The 13,378-nt window shown below is 39.9% G+C and overlaps 1 protein-coding gene across 9 annotated transcripts in view; it reads left to right on the top strand.

Annotated features, from left to right (window-relative positions):
* Window positions 1–13,378, top strand: part of FOXN3 (forkhead box N3) — a 212,251-nt gene that overhangs the window by 182,736 nt on the left and 16,137 nt on the right. For 5 of the 9 annotated variants that reach the window (XM_082284248.1, XM_082284250.1, XM_082284245.1 and 2 more), the window contains 2 exons: window positions 838–903; window positions 11,852–11,960. In XM_082284248.1, coding sequence (XP_082140374.1) covers window positions 838–903; window positions 11,852–11,960 — 175 coding nt within the window. The remainder of the gene's footprint in view (window positions 1–837; window positions 904–11,851; window positions 11,961–13,378) is intronic. The other 4 variants (XM_082284251.1, XM_082284249.1, XM_082284253.1 and 1 more) reach the window with 2 other exon arrangements.

Below are 13,378 nucleotides of genomic sequence, written 5' to 3'. Positions count from 1 at the left end.
GATTAGCAAGTTGCGCCCCAGGGCAGCTGGGACGCTTTGCTGGGGCAGATGTTCTTTTCAGCTTATTCAGTGGCCGTTGTGGGGTTGTTTACTGTTGTCATAGCTACCTGCATTTCCATAGCAGCCGAGCTGTTGTGTGTGAAGCAAGTGAATATAGTTATAAAAGGATCATATTTTGTTCTGTCTCTATAACTTACCATCTGTCAGCTGACTGTTCATGATTGATTCAGAAACCAGTTTAAGAATAACAGCAGCCAGATGATCATTTTTGCTTATATTAAAGTGACAATGGATAAGGATGCAAATAACTTGATGCTTCGGTGAAATGCTAGTTTCTTTTTTTTTTCTTAATTGCAGCAGTTTGTCTTCCAACACTTTCTCAAACTTTACTGAAATCTTTCTTGACAAATAGAAATGACCAAGTGTCATCTTCTGTACTTGCTCAGGTGTTCCTTGTGCTTTCCTTCAGCTGTCAGCTCATCCCTCTGTGTTGCTTCCAAATTGTGATGTTGCACCTGCTTTCACAGAATCTTTGTAATGAAATCTAAATACTCTCTACAGAGTTAAACAGGGAATTGGTGAGGCTAAGAGCTGAGGTATCACGCATACACAAGCACAAGCAGTGCTCGGTGGCATAGATCACTGCGCTCTGTTTAATAGTGGCAATGGGATACCATGCGAGTTTGGGGGTAAATTTAATGTGTAGTCAACAAGCCCTCTGAATAATGAACTCTCACACCTTTGCACTCGGAGACGTGGTCGAACCTATAGTTTAGCAATGGGGGTAAGAAGATTAGCCCAGTTGTAAATAATGTATTTATTGGTTGATTTTTCCAGATCCTGACATTGATGCTGCCACTGCCATGATGCTTTTGAATACTCCCCCTGAGATACAAGCAGGTTGTGAGTAGATATTTCTATAGCATATAGCAACATAGACGTGTAAAATTAATATTCTCTTTTATAAGTATATACAGCATACCAGAGAAAAAGGATTTAATAAAGAAATATAACTTCCCTTGCAGACCCTTGCACTTCCTTGACCCTTACATGAGTATAATTTTGTGGTTCATATTACATTCTTTGTTACATGAATAATATTAATCTGTGATCTCTAATGTAAAAGAGAGGTTATTGTTATTCATGGCATACACTCAAATGAGTAACATACTATTATCCATACTGATAGAAAGACCTCAAGCAACAGCCAGGAGAAAGGCAGGGAGAGAAAGAGAGCAAGAGAGTGAAGGGTACGTGGCATATGGTTTTGTTTTCATTTTGTTTGGATTTGACTCCCTTCGTGTGAGTTACCACAGCCATCTGGATACTTTCCATTCACTTGGGCACTGTTTCAGCTTCTTCCTTGCACACATCCTGCCGTTTTGCTTTTTTTTTTGCTCTGACTGATGCAAGGCAGTAAGCAGGCGACAGGGAGCAAAGAGAGGTCTCATTTCCTGCCAATACTGTCCTCCCTGTTCTGTGACCAGACCTAAGGTTTTGATGCTGTGTATTAATAGAGCACTGAAGAGGCCTGGACCCCCACTGTACTGGGCTGTGCAAATACTGCAGGAATCACCCTGCCTCACAGAGCTTGCAGTGAAGGTATTACAGGAATCCATAGTGGAATACAGCTGCACAAAAACAGGGAATACAAGAAAACAAACATATCGCTAGTCAGCAAGCATGGCAGTAATGCCAAGTGACAGGCAGCTCTAAAAAATAAAGGCAGGAAGTTAAAATAGAAACCATTACCAAGACTGTCTAGCATCACTGCTATTGTTCAAGCCTGGGCAACCAACTCCAAATTCCAGGGGAAGCCTTGATTTGCACTTTGATACTCTGCCTGGGGAAGAGAGTCAATTACCATCAAAGCATTTCCTGTGCAGCTGAGGAAAGCTATTGTCAGCCTGCTTTGTGACCCTGCCAGAGGAATGCCTCTTGAGAAGCTTCTCTCAGGAGAGTGTGATGTACCAAGAAACTGTTCTAGAAAGAGAAGAGTGGTCCTTATCCTCCTCTCCTAAGCAGCTTTCAGAGATGGCGCGTGGTAAAAGGGTGAGCAATCTCCACTATGTGTCAGTAGGAAAAAGGAAAAATTTTATTGGGAAGAGGAGGTTACCCTTGGGCATAGTGGGAAGAATAAAATGAGACCATTTCCAAAGGGTTGCAGATTTAAAGAAGCCAGATTTGTGGGGTAGAGAAGAAGGGAAAAGGAATTGGTATACAATCAAAGTGCAGGGTAAAAGGGTATATGGGAGAAGGAAGGGGACGTAAGTAGTATGTGCATGGAAAAGGATGGAGAAAACACAGAGTAATATGAACTCCTGGAGGAACTGGAGAACAGGAAAGGATTGCAGACAAGAATGGGAGGAGATTCATAGTACTAAACGTGTACTAAACATGCTGCTGATTTTTGTCATGTGCACATGTTTGCCAACATTGCAGTGTGAGTGATTTGAAGACTTGTGCACTGTCATTTCATAGGTATCATAGTTTGATAGTTTTGGCCTATTACTGTTACATGCTCTGAGGAAGGAAATTCTAGCCTCCTATGAGTTTGGCATATCTCCCCACCCCGTGCCACCTTCCAGTGGGCTCTTTTGTGAGGATGTCAAAAGTGACAGGGAGATGAAAGCAGAAAGATGACTCCTCATTCACACTGCTCCCTCCTTGATATCCATGAGTAGCAAGGCCTTCCTCTGTGCCCTTAAACTTAAATGCAGGGTCTGCTCAGAAGTTCACGAATCTTTCTAGACACGGGTAGAATTGCCAGGAGGAAAGGTCAGAACTTTTTATCGTAACCTCAGAGGCCCTCTAAATTATGAAGGAGAAATATTTTGGCAGGGATGTGTGAATGGATACCTTGAAGAAGTAAATCAGCCTGCCCTATCAGTTGCAGCTGGGTCTCATGTGCCATGTTAGGAAAATCTTAGGTAACTTAAAGCAAATTAATTGCTACTTTACTTTTAAGAAACAATTGCATGAAAAACAATCACATTTAAAATTAGTTTTCATATAAAAGGCAGGTTGGCTATGAAAGTTTCACTGCACTGCTGAGCATCATCTGGAATTTCACAGTTCATTCTCTGTTCTGTCAGTGGCTGCAGTGGTCTGTAAATCAATCTGGGAATTACCAGGGCAGTAAATGTGCTGATACTATTTGATCCCTTGAAGTCTGAGAATTCTGTTCCTGGTATCAGACTGTGGTGTCAAGTGTGTGCGTAAGGGCTGCAAAATGCCCCATCTTCTGAAAACAAGATTTGGAGAATGAAGGACATAGTTTGTAGTTCGGCCACAGGTGTTAATACCTGAATGGAAACCTCTTTTGGTCTGAGAGTCTGGCTCTGAACATGCCACTTACTGACACAACAAGGAGTCAGCTGGAGGAAGAACCTGAGGTCATTTCACCTTATAACAACTTTACAACTCAGAAAATTTAAAACTCTGGTCCATTAAGACCATTGCCTGTCCTACAGACATTTAACCATTGTAGTGACAAGTGGATACCTCCAGGGCAGATTGTGACAGAATATGGATTCATTTTCTGTGAATGGTTACATGCATTGGCTTTTGAATTTGAAGACATCTTGGATTAAAAGCTGCTTTTCGAGTGGTGTAAAAACCCATGTTAATCTAGGGAGTGTGGGTGCTAAAAGCATCTTTAGATTGAAGTTAGCTCCAGCACTTATTCAAAGTCTTACTGGAATTTATACTGTTAATATGGTCTGTCAGAAGGGAATCCTATCTCAGTGGTATTAGAAAATCCAGAGTAAACTATTCCTGCTTTGTAACAGATTGATTAATTAGCTTTATGGTTTTAAATGACCATTTAAAATTCCACACCCATGTGTGAAACACTGCCAGCAATCACAAATGAATTCTAAAATCAGCTTTTGCTTTTATATGAAATCTTGACGTGGTGTCTGAAAAACATTGCTTACCATTTACCCCAATTCCACCATTCTTTAGTTTTCATTCAAAGAAACAAAAAGGCATAGTAAAAGAGTAAAATACCGTTATTAGGATTATTTTGTGTTTATGTGGATTTTACTGTATAGACTCATAAAACTGATTGTTCGCATTGCTGCTAAAGGTTAGGAATATGCAATCATAGTTACAGTGTTAACATCAGAAATCAGTTTCTCAATTATTAACATTTTGCAGTATATTCACAGACCCCAATACTTACTGACTGTAACTAAAGGCAAAAGTTCAAAGTAGCCAGCTGTGTACAAGTTTCTACTGAAAACTGCAATCCAGCTGGCATGAGGAGTTAAAGCGTGAAAGATACTGTGATATGCTAAGAGAGAGCATGTAGGAACATAGATTTAATGCTTTCAGTTTATTTATACTTATTCAGTTTATACTTTCAGTTTCAGTTTATTGAAGTCCTTGTGTTTCATCAGGTTTTGTAGGTTTGTGTTTGAAAAGAAAGACCGATTGGAACACCTGTTTCCTTTAGATGCAGATATCACAATTTACAAATACTTGGGATTTTTATTAGAAGCCAGTTCATGAATATTAATTCCAAAATAAGTGACTTGCATTAAAAACTGTATCTGGACCTGCAGGGCACTGAGTACTGTCTGGGCCACCTTGGGCAAGTTGCATCAAGTTTCTGGGCCTGTTTCCCTCATGTGAATCTAATTTGGAGGGAGGACAGAAGAAAACAGGATGATGAACAAATGGTAGAGCTCCGTTTAGAACTCATGGGTGCTAAATCAGTGAAGTCCATGAGGTAGTTTTGTACAGTTGCATTTTTGTACAAAAGACTTTCAGTACTTCAGTTCTTACCAATGTCTTGAAAGTTAATATTACTAGCTGTCATTCCAGCATAGTATTCCCTACTCCTAAGAGTGTGGCATCCTGAGCATATCATTAAGTCTTGCCAAACTATGATGTTTTGCCATGATTGAAATGGAGATAGGTCTTGGTGCTTTTGCAGCATGTTTGAATTCCTGAGATTCAAGTCACTGGAAGCATGTAAGTAACAACACCTTCTTAATTGTTGAGGTCATCCTGAACTTTGAGCCACTTGCTTTTCTGGAGGGACGAGTAAAGAAGGGACTGCATTTTAGTGTATTGCTGCTACTGCTGGTGAAGAGTGCTGTGGTCAAAGGGATTATCCTGGAAATACTGATTTAATCCAAGAAGCTTCTCAGTGCTATTACACATAGCTTCAAATGCATGCATAGTCCTTTGTCCGTCGCTGTGTAATTTGTGTATTGCACACAAATATAAGTCTATTGCTCAACCTAAAGTTTAATATGCAAACAGCTATTAAATAGTGCTCACAGAAAGCATTTGACATCCATCTTCTGGTTTCAGTACTGCTCATCACTACTCACTTGGTTGGGTTGGCTAGAAAGGGGTGGCCTTCAGAAGACTTTGCAGCACTGGTTTTGTGGGTGGTTCCTGACAGGAGTCTGAAGTGCTGTGGTAGAGATGTTTGGGAAGATATGAGCGTGGAGTTTTGCTGGGCGCTTCTTAAAAGATAGGTTTACCAGGGTTGAAACCAGTGTCTCTCTGATTTGGAAGTCTTTATTAGTCTTTGCCTCAAAACATATAAAACGCAGACTAGATACATACACTGTAAGTTTCATGGGAGGAGAAGTAATTCCCTAAAGAGATCTTTATGCTTCACCTCTATACTTCTAAAATTGTACCCCAATGAAATTAACTTTTTAAGATAATGCAAGTGGATTGTATTATGTGTGAGACACAGGAATATACAGGAATGAAGACCAAAAAAAATTGCCTTAATGACAGTCAGAAATTCTTCAAATAGGATAAAATAGAACATGCTGTTTTCTTGGAATGTTTTTATTGGACATGGAACTTGACAGTTCTCTTCATACTGCTTATGGACAAGTCACTTACTATAACTTAGACAGGTTCCAGCCTAACTCGGAGTATCAGAAAATGATAAATCATTGAGAGTAAAATGTTTCATAAAGTTATTTTTGCTGACAATTTTGTATCAAAGCAAATACTAGGAAAAGACATTTTCATAATGTTCAAACTTCCTGTTGCTGGGTTTTGTTTGGGATTTTGTTTTGTTTTGTTTTACTTTGGTATTTAATATTGAGCCATTAAAGTGAAATAGAATTGGAAAGAAAGCTTACTTTTATGAAATACTTTCTACTTCTTTTTCTGTACTCTTCATAATGCTTTTAGACTAGGTATGAGTGTGATAGGATTATCAGGGTACATTAGTCTCCCCCACCTCAAATTTTTGTTTAGAATAAATGGCTTGTTGGATGCATGCTAGATTTGCAGTTTGTAAGGACTACAGAGAGTGGAATTTAAGAGCTATAGAATTGTCCTTGAGCAGTAAAATACAGTTTGGGAAGATGTCATCAAATTTATGCCTGGGATAAGGTAGTTGAATAAAATTACACATTTGACAGAAAACATTTGCTTTTGGCAACTTCTGATGTCCCATCCACTATACATCATCAGCAGTTTCCTACTTTGAGTGCTTGTAGCCTGATATAAAGTATTCTGGTAAACACTGTGCTGAAAGAAAGCTTGGCAGAAAAGAGCTGAAGCTGACAGATATTAGCAGAAACTCAGTACCTCTTGTCTATAATGGTTTCTTCTGTGCTACAAGAGCTGGGTCAGGGAAGAGGGCCCTGAGATCAATGCATGTGCCTCATGATCACAGAAGAAGCAAAGAACCAGTCTATCCCTAAAGGATACTTTCATACTCGCACATTCCACTTTTTAAAATTCATTTTTTAGTAAATACTATTCATTCTTTCTTACTAAGTATTGGCTACCCTGAGCTAGACAGTTTAATGAAGTGTATGTTTGTTTCCCAGATCACACAAAGAACGTTTGTTACCCAGTTCATTTTCCTGATTGACAACAAATCTCACTCCTTGCTGATACTTCATTTAACTTTCACATGCCAACATTTAACCAAGAAGTTAGTTTCCTTTTTTAGTGAGCTGTTGGGGTGTCAGTGTGTCTGGTGGCTATCCATTCCTTCCTCCTTCTTTTGCATTTCCATTTTACCAACTTGCTACATTGTGTGTTTGACAATCAAATCTTCAGAGAAGAACCCAGTCTGACATGGTTTTTCTGACACTGTTGTGGAGATCTTGGATGAGGTGGCTATCTCAGCCAGAGTGGGAAGCTTGCTTTACCTGCACATGCCTGCAAGTAACAGATCAGGGATGCAGTCTGTTGAGAGATGTGATGAAAGAAGTCTGTAGTTGGAATAGTCTACTCAGCTAATGTGCACACACAAGCATGCTCTGGATTAAAATAGTCCTGCACTGGCTGTGGAGTGATCATGTAGCCATCTCCTTGCCACCGACAGACCCTGAGTACAGGCTACAAAACAACACTGGATTTTTGAAGTGCCTCTTAACACTATGTGAACATAGTGCCTTGATGGATTCAGATTATGCTATGTTCTCCTACATGTCATTCACTTTATTGTCTGTTTAACTAGAGCATGAAAGTTCACTACAAAAGGCAGATTTTTTTCCCCTTGGAGAATTTCAGAGGCGTAGTCTTGATCTTTGACATTGGGTGCATTGCTTTGCTCCAGAATTAGCCAGTGGAGACTCAACTGGCTGAGTCTACTCAGGTCGTGAAATTCCACCAGAGCAGCGTAAGATCCAAAAATCATTTCCTCATTCATGCAGCAGATGAGGGACATTCTCTGTACACAGTTTAACTCTACTCCAATGAAAGTATTTCCTGGGTTTAAGTTTCCTGAGAGCAGAGTAGACCCTTGAAAACATAGCAGTGATGAAAGTTGAAAGGTGAATATAGATTTTGTCTTTTCAGACTCTTAGTGTTTCACTGGGAACATTTTGTGAAAAAAGAAACCTTCATCAAAGAGATGCACAGGTCTTCTTACATTGTTTTCTTCAGCTGAGTTTCTCAAACATAAACGGCTTTCAGGACTTGCACAGAAAAGGTGTAAATTACATTTCACACTTCTGCCTAGGAATTGGGAACCTGTAACCTGCCTGTACTATTGGTTAAGGAAGCATTAGAAGAGAGGGGTCAGGACTGTAAGGTGTTAGTCCAGACTGGTACTGATTGATGATATGGCTTGGAGTAAATTATCTTACCTCCACACCTTGAATCTTCAATCTAAAATATAAATGTCTCACCTCAGAGTATGGGTTTGAAACGTAATTAAAGCTTGTGAGGCGTAAATGTATCTTTGGAATAAAAGCACCACATAATTTCCAGTAAATAATCCACAACCCTTCAAAAGCACCAAGATGTAGAAATAATTCCTTGAATATGCATACAGCCTGCACAAAGGCTGGAAGACTCTGGGTGCCAGGGACAGTGTAATAGCAGTTTATATACATAATAGTTTTTACATTAAGTAATTAATGGAATTTTTCTAAAGGATCAGTTTTGATGCTTTAAATGCTGTAAGTAGAGATGAATGAGCAAGAAAGATCAATCTTACCATGGCACGTTGGTAATGTGGATAACTAGAAATTAATACCTTTTACCACTGGATTATTTTGATCCCACTTTCCATTTTAGGATGTTGGGGTGGTTTTTTCCTTTATGGTTACATATATTTCCTGCAGGGATACACTCCATAGTCCAGTGCCCTCCTTCAGTGGTCCCTTGTATACAACCTCTCTGTTTGTCTGTCTGAGTGATGTAGTGGTATTGCTGCATCATAATTCAGAGAGTCCAGGGAAACAAAACAAAAAATCAGTAGCAATAACACTGCTGTTGCAAGCTGAAATAGTTACTGAATTCTGAGTGATGATTTCATTATACAGAGCTGTGATGTACTTCAGAGAAAAATTAGAATCACAGAGTCATGACTAAGGCCTCTTCTGGCCTGAATAGTCTTATTGAAGCCTTTCAGTGAGTGGTGGCATGAGGCACAGACTGGTCATGATGGAAGTGAATTTCATAGATGGAACAAGAGACCAAGTTGTCTCTTAGGGGGTATTTTCAGAAGACAGCAAACTTCTGTATTTTCTTTTTGTACAAACATTTGTTAATTCTTGAAGGGAATGTGTGGAGAGAATGTGTGCAGGGGTGGGGGGAGTGTTTTAAATATGAAGCTTTTTAAGAGGGAGTTTCCTGGATAGCACACTGTGACTTACAAACCTGCAAAGGGTCAAGGAACATGAGGGACGGGTTCCAGTGAGGGTGTCAGTGTATAGAAATCCTAAGCTGTGAGACTTGGCACTGTATTTGATATAGATATAGGTGTAGATACATATATAGGAGTGCAAGGAAAGAAGGAAACTCAGAAGAGATAAAGAAGGAAAGACAGGAGGCTGTTTTTTTGAGAATTGGTGAGGAAGCAAACAGGATGTTTTAAAGAAGCAATAGAAGTTGTCAATAAGACAGAGAGTAGGAGAAGAAAAAGAATAAGCATCAGTTAACTCTGCCAGCAGAACAGGATAATTAGGTAACTGTGTAAAGAAGAATTTAGGCATCAAGGAGCCTGTTGCTCTCTTTTTGCAGTGGCACTTCCAGTATGTTTGCTTTGAAGTTTCACAGTGTATATTTAGGCAGTATCCATAACTAACTGACACGTGGTTCTGTGCATATGCATATATGCTTCATTTCAGTAGAAAACTGTGGTTTGTATCACAGTGAAGAGAAAATGCCCAGATCTTTCTCAGTCAAAGCTCCTGGTTCATTTCTTTTGATGGGACTTTGTAAACATAGAAAAACCATACTGTGTAGTGCAGTATAAAATCTGTCCTTCTTAAAAGTTGGTTGGAATAACCATGCCCGTTGGAAATTATGTCTTTTTATTGATCTTTTGGTATTCGGTATGTTTATCTGCTACTTTGAATTTACCTGTTACCTATGCATTTTAGGTTAGCCATATCCCTGAGCTGACTGCTTTTCTTTCATGACACTGGTGTTTTGGGCATCCCAAGGTCAGGCTGTTGAAACAAATACAATAATAAATTCAGATTTTTGAGTTTTAACATGAAAACGTTCCTCTACAGTATGTACAAACCAGAACATCAGAGCAGTGAAAGCCTTGCAGTGTCCCCTGAGTGAAACAGGTTTGATCAATTTCCCATGAACTAGCAGTGAAAGAAAAAGTGTACAGACTAGTGAAGTATAAATAGCAAAATGCAATTTTAAAATTATTCTGGTCATTGAAAGCTGACCCAAGTTGTTATAAACTAGGTTCTGTAATTTTAGCCATTTGAGGCTGTACTTAAGCACCTAAATATAAATGACCTGTTCTTCAGAGGTGTTCAAAAGCAAGGGTGGGTGTAACACAGTGACAGGATTTGATCAGGGGAGTGATGTGCTCTCACAACCAGGGGAAAGAAGATTATTTTCCCAGAACTGATTTGTGTGGTCTGGAGTGAAGTAAGGTGAGCACCAGGACAGCAGGAGGGGAGTTGTTGATCTGGCTGATACTTATAGGAAGTTGAAGTGTACCTCAGCACCTTAGAACTACCATACTTCTGAGACTATACTCACCTGCTTCACAATACCCTAGTATTTCAGAGTGTGAGTATTTGAAGATGGGCATGTAAAGTGTACGTGTTGATTCTGAATAATTTTTCTAGTCTCCCTGTATTTTGTTTAAAAATAAATTCTGTGGGTGTATATAAAGGGATATGGTTTACATTTATCTTACATGTGTTTATATAATATCTGTATATTTAAAAATAATACATAAAGAGTAATGATCATCATGCTCTTTTTGGGCATTCCTCGTGGGGGGAAGTTATGGTATGAATGATGACTTACAGTAAATAGAACATCTGTGAACTGGCTGGCTGTGGATGTTAAAGAAGCGAGTTTGGGTGGAGGCTGCAGGGAGGTTACTGTTCCAGCCTGAAGGGACATAATAGCAGTGCAAACAAATGCCATTACGTGTAAGTAGTCCCTGATAAGGCCTAGACTAAGAACTGTATTTGGTGGTCCTGCATCTCACAGTGGAGGAAGAAAATCATGAGACCTGCTAAGGACACTCTTCCTTTGGTAGTGCCTGGGTAGTGCTTCTCTGCTATTTGTTCAGCTGTCTGCCCTGGGCTGCGCAGGGTACAGAAACATGCCTGGGTAGAAAGCACGTACTTGGTTGTAGGTTAAAATCCTGTTGGTCAGAGCTTCAGTTTTTGATCTAAAGCCAAGTGGAATGGCCCAGTGAAAGGTCTTGTCTGTAGTGGTCAGTACCTACGAGTTCAGTGTCAGTGGCATCAGCCCGTGTTGGGTGAGGGGGCTGGACTGTGGCCTGGCCATGTGCGGGAGGCACAGGACTGCTGCCAGGCTGTGTGGCATGGTCACTGATGGCCAGAGACAGGGCCTGATTATTGCTATGGAGATAATGCCATTTTAGCCTCTTCTCTTTCTCTTCCTGGTAAATACATATTTGTAGTTAATATTTTATTTTGCAGAAGACAGGGGGCCAAGATACTGCTGCTCAGAAAGTAAACTATGATGATAAAAAGCTGTGAACTGTGATCTTGCAGCGAAGTACTTGTGTTCTGTTTATCTGTAAGGGATCATTGTTCCAAAATAGTTCCATCTGTGCTCATAGCTGGTTTTGACTCTAAGCACATGCATTCGCAGCAGAACAGGAATTACAAAACAAAAGTGATTCAGTTGTACAAGGAATGATCTGCAGCAACTAGGTCAGGTAGTGGCTTCTGCAAGCCATGTTATCATTGGTCGACATTAAAATAGTGTTGGAAATAGCATGGCACTCAGAAGACTCGAGGCTGAGATGTCCAAGGTAAGCAGTGTACTGCACGAGCCTCTGTAATGGTTTTTCAGTACATTGAAAAGCTTAAGTTCCACATTTTGCTCCTATATTTTTCTAACTTTTCCTTTAAAAGAAAAAAATGTTTTATGTTTTGTTTTTTTTTAGTTCCTTCGGGAGTGATACAAAATGGAGCTCGAGTACTGAGTAGAGGAATATTTCCTGGAGCCAGGCCATTGCCAATCAACCCTATAGGAAGCATGGCTGTCGCAGTAAGGTAAGAGTGGCTCGTTGTGGGATCTGTATGAAATAAACTAGTACTTTGCCAAAAATGTAAAAGTATACGTAAGCTCTGGTAAACGGGTATTTTGCTGCTTGCCAATACTTCTGAGGTTCTAAATGAAACAAAACTCTGCCACCTAAAATTCTTGGGTTATCATCCTTTGCAGGATAGTTATGGTGTATCTGTCTATTGCACAATGGTTTGTAAAAATCGGTTTTATTTTCGCTAGCAAATTGCAGGCAGTTTGTGGTGAGAACCTCCTATAGTGGCGTGTTTCTCTTAAGTGCAAATGCTTTTCCCTGCTCCCGCCCTCTCTCCCTTTTCTTAAAGACCTTTTCCTGGATTAATTACCAGAGAGAAGAGTATCAATAATATTAAAGCAAATCTTGAAAGCTATTTGAACATACAGCTGTCGTTTTGTTATTAACTTAGATCTTTGTGAGGCAGTTTCTTTCACTACAGTTTTATTTCAAGGTTATACTGAAACATTCAAGGGTAAAATGTTGTTTAAGATACTCAACTATCAGGAATCAGAGCAGTAAGAGACATCTAGTGATGGCAGTAAGAACTGTGGTTCAGTGGTTTGTTTTGCTTAAAGCAGTGCTGGTTTATTGGTGGAAGCACAATTTGCCTCAGGTGTAGCTCCATTTTCTGTCAGTCACAACAGAGATTAATTTGGTCAAGTGTACTGCCAGTGCCCTCCTCTTTCAGAACTCTCAGTATCTGCAAAAGCTATTTCAGCTCAGGCAGTTGGGTATTCTGGGTGGGGTTTCATAATTAGTGCTGACCTCGCTTTACTGGGCTGTTCCAATTACACTCTCTTTTCTCTGGAAGAGGCTGCAAGGCAGTGAAATAAAGTATCTTGGTGGGTCTTATTCCATTACTATTTACATGGGGGGCTTTTATTTTTTATCCCTTTTCAGAATCAGTGTCTAGCCCTTTGGGTGCAGTATTTCCATCCAGTAAATGGAGAGAAAGACAGAGAGAGCCTATGACATTCATGTACTCCTGATGGTTAAAATGCAGAGGGGAAGACACTAATTGGAATAAAATCCATATCTTTTGATGAGCAAGTTTTTCAGCTGTTTTTCCCATTTGCTACACTGAAGGGATGCAACCCCAAGGGTCATCCTCCAGAATTCTGCAGAGTTCCTCTCCATCTCTCTTTACCACAGCTTGGCCTTGCCAGCGGCAGGGGTCAGCTCTCTTCATCAGCTTTGCCCCTGGCTTTACCAGGACTTGTATTCTGCTCCAGTGAGGATTGCAGAGCCGTGGGACTACTGAATCATTAATTATACATAATTTTTATGAGGTGTCGAAGCTAAATGGAGAACATAGTGGTCTGAATATTCTCTCCAGAGTTCATCTGCATTTCCTGCTTAGACTCTGTTTCATAATCAGAGTCGACTCAC

Source organism: Coloeus monedula (assembly GCF_965178545.1).
Source record: "Coloeus monedula genome assembly, chromosome: 6".
NCBI lineage: Eukaryota > Metazoa > Chordata > Aves > Passeriformes > Corvidae > Coloeus > Coloeus monedula.
Note: the sequence above shows the minus strand (reverse complement) of the source record. Positions and strands in the feature narration are given on the sequence as shown.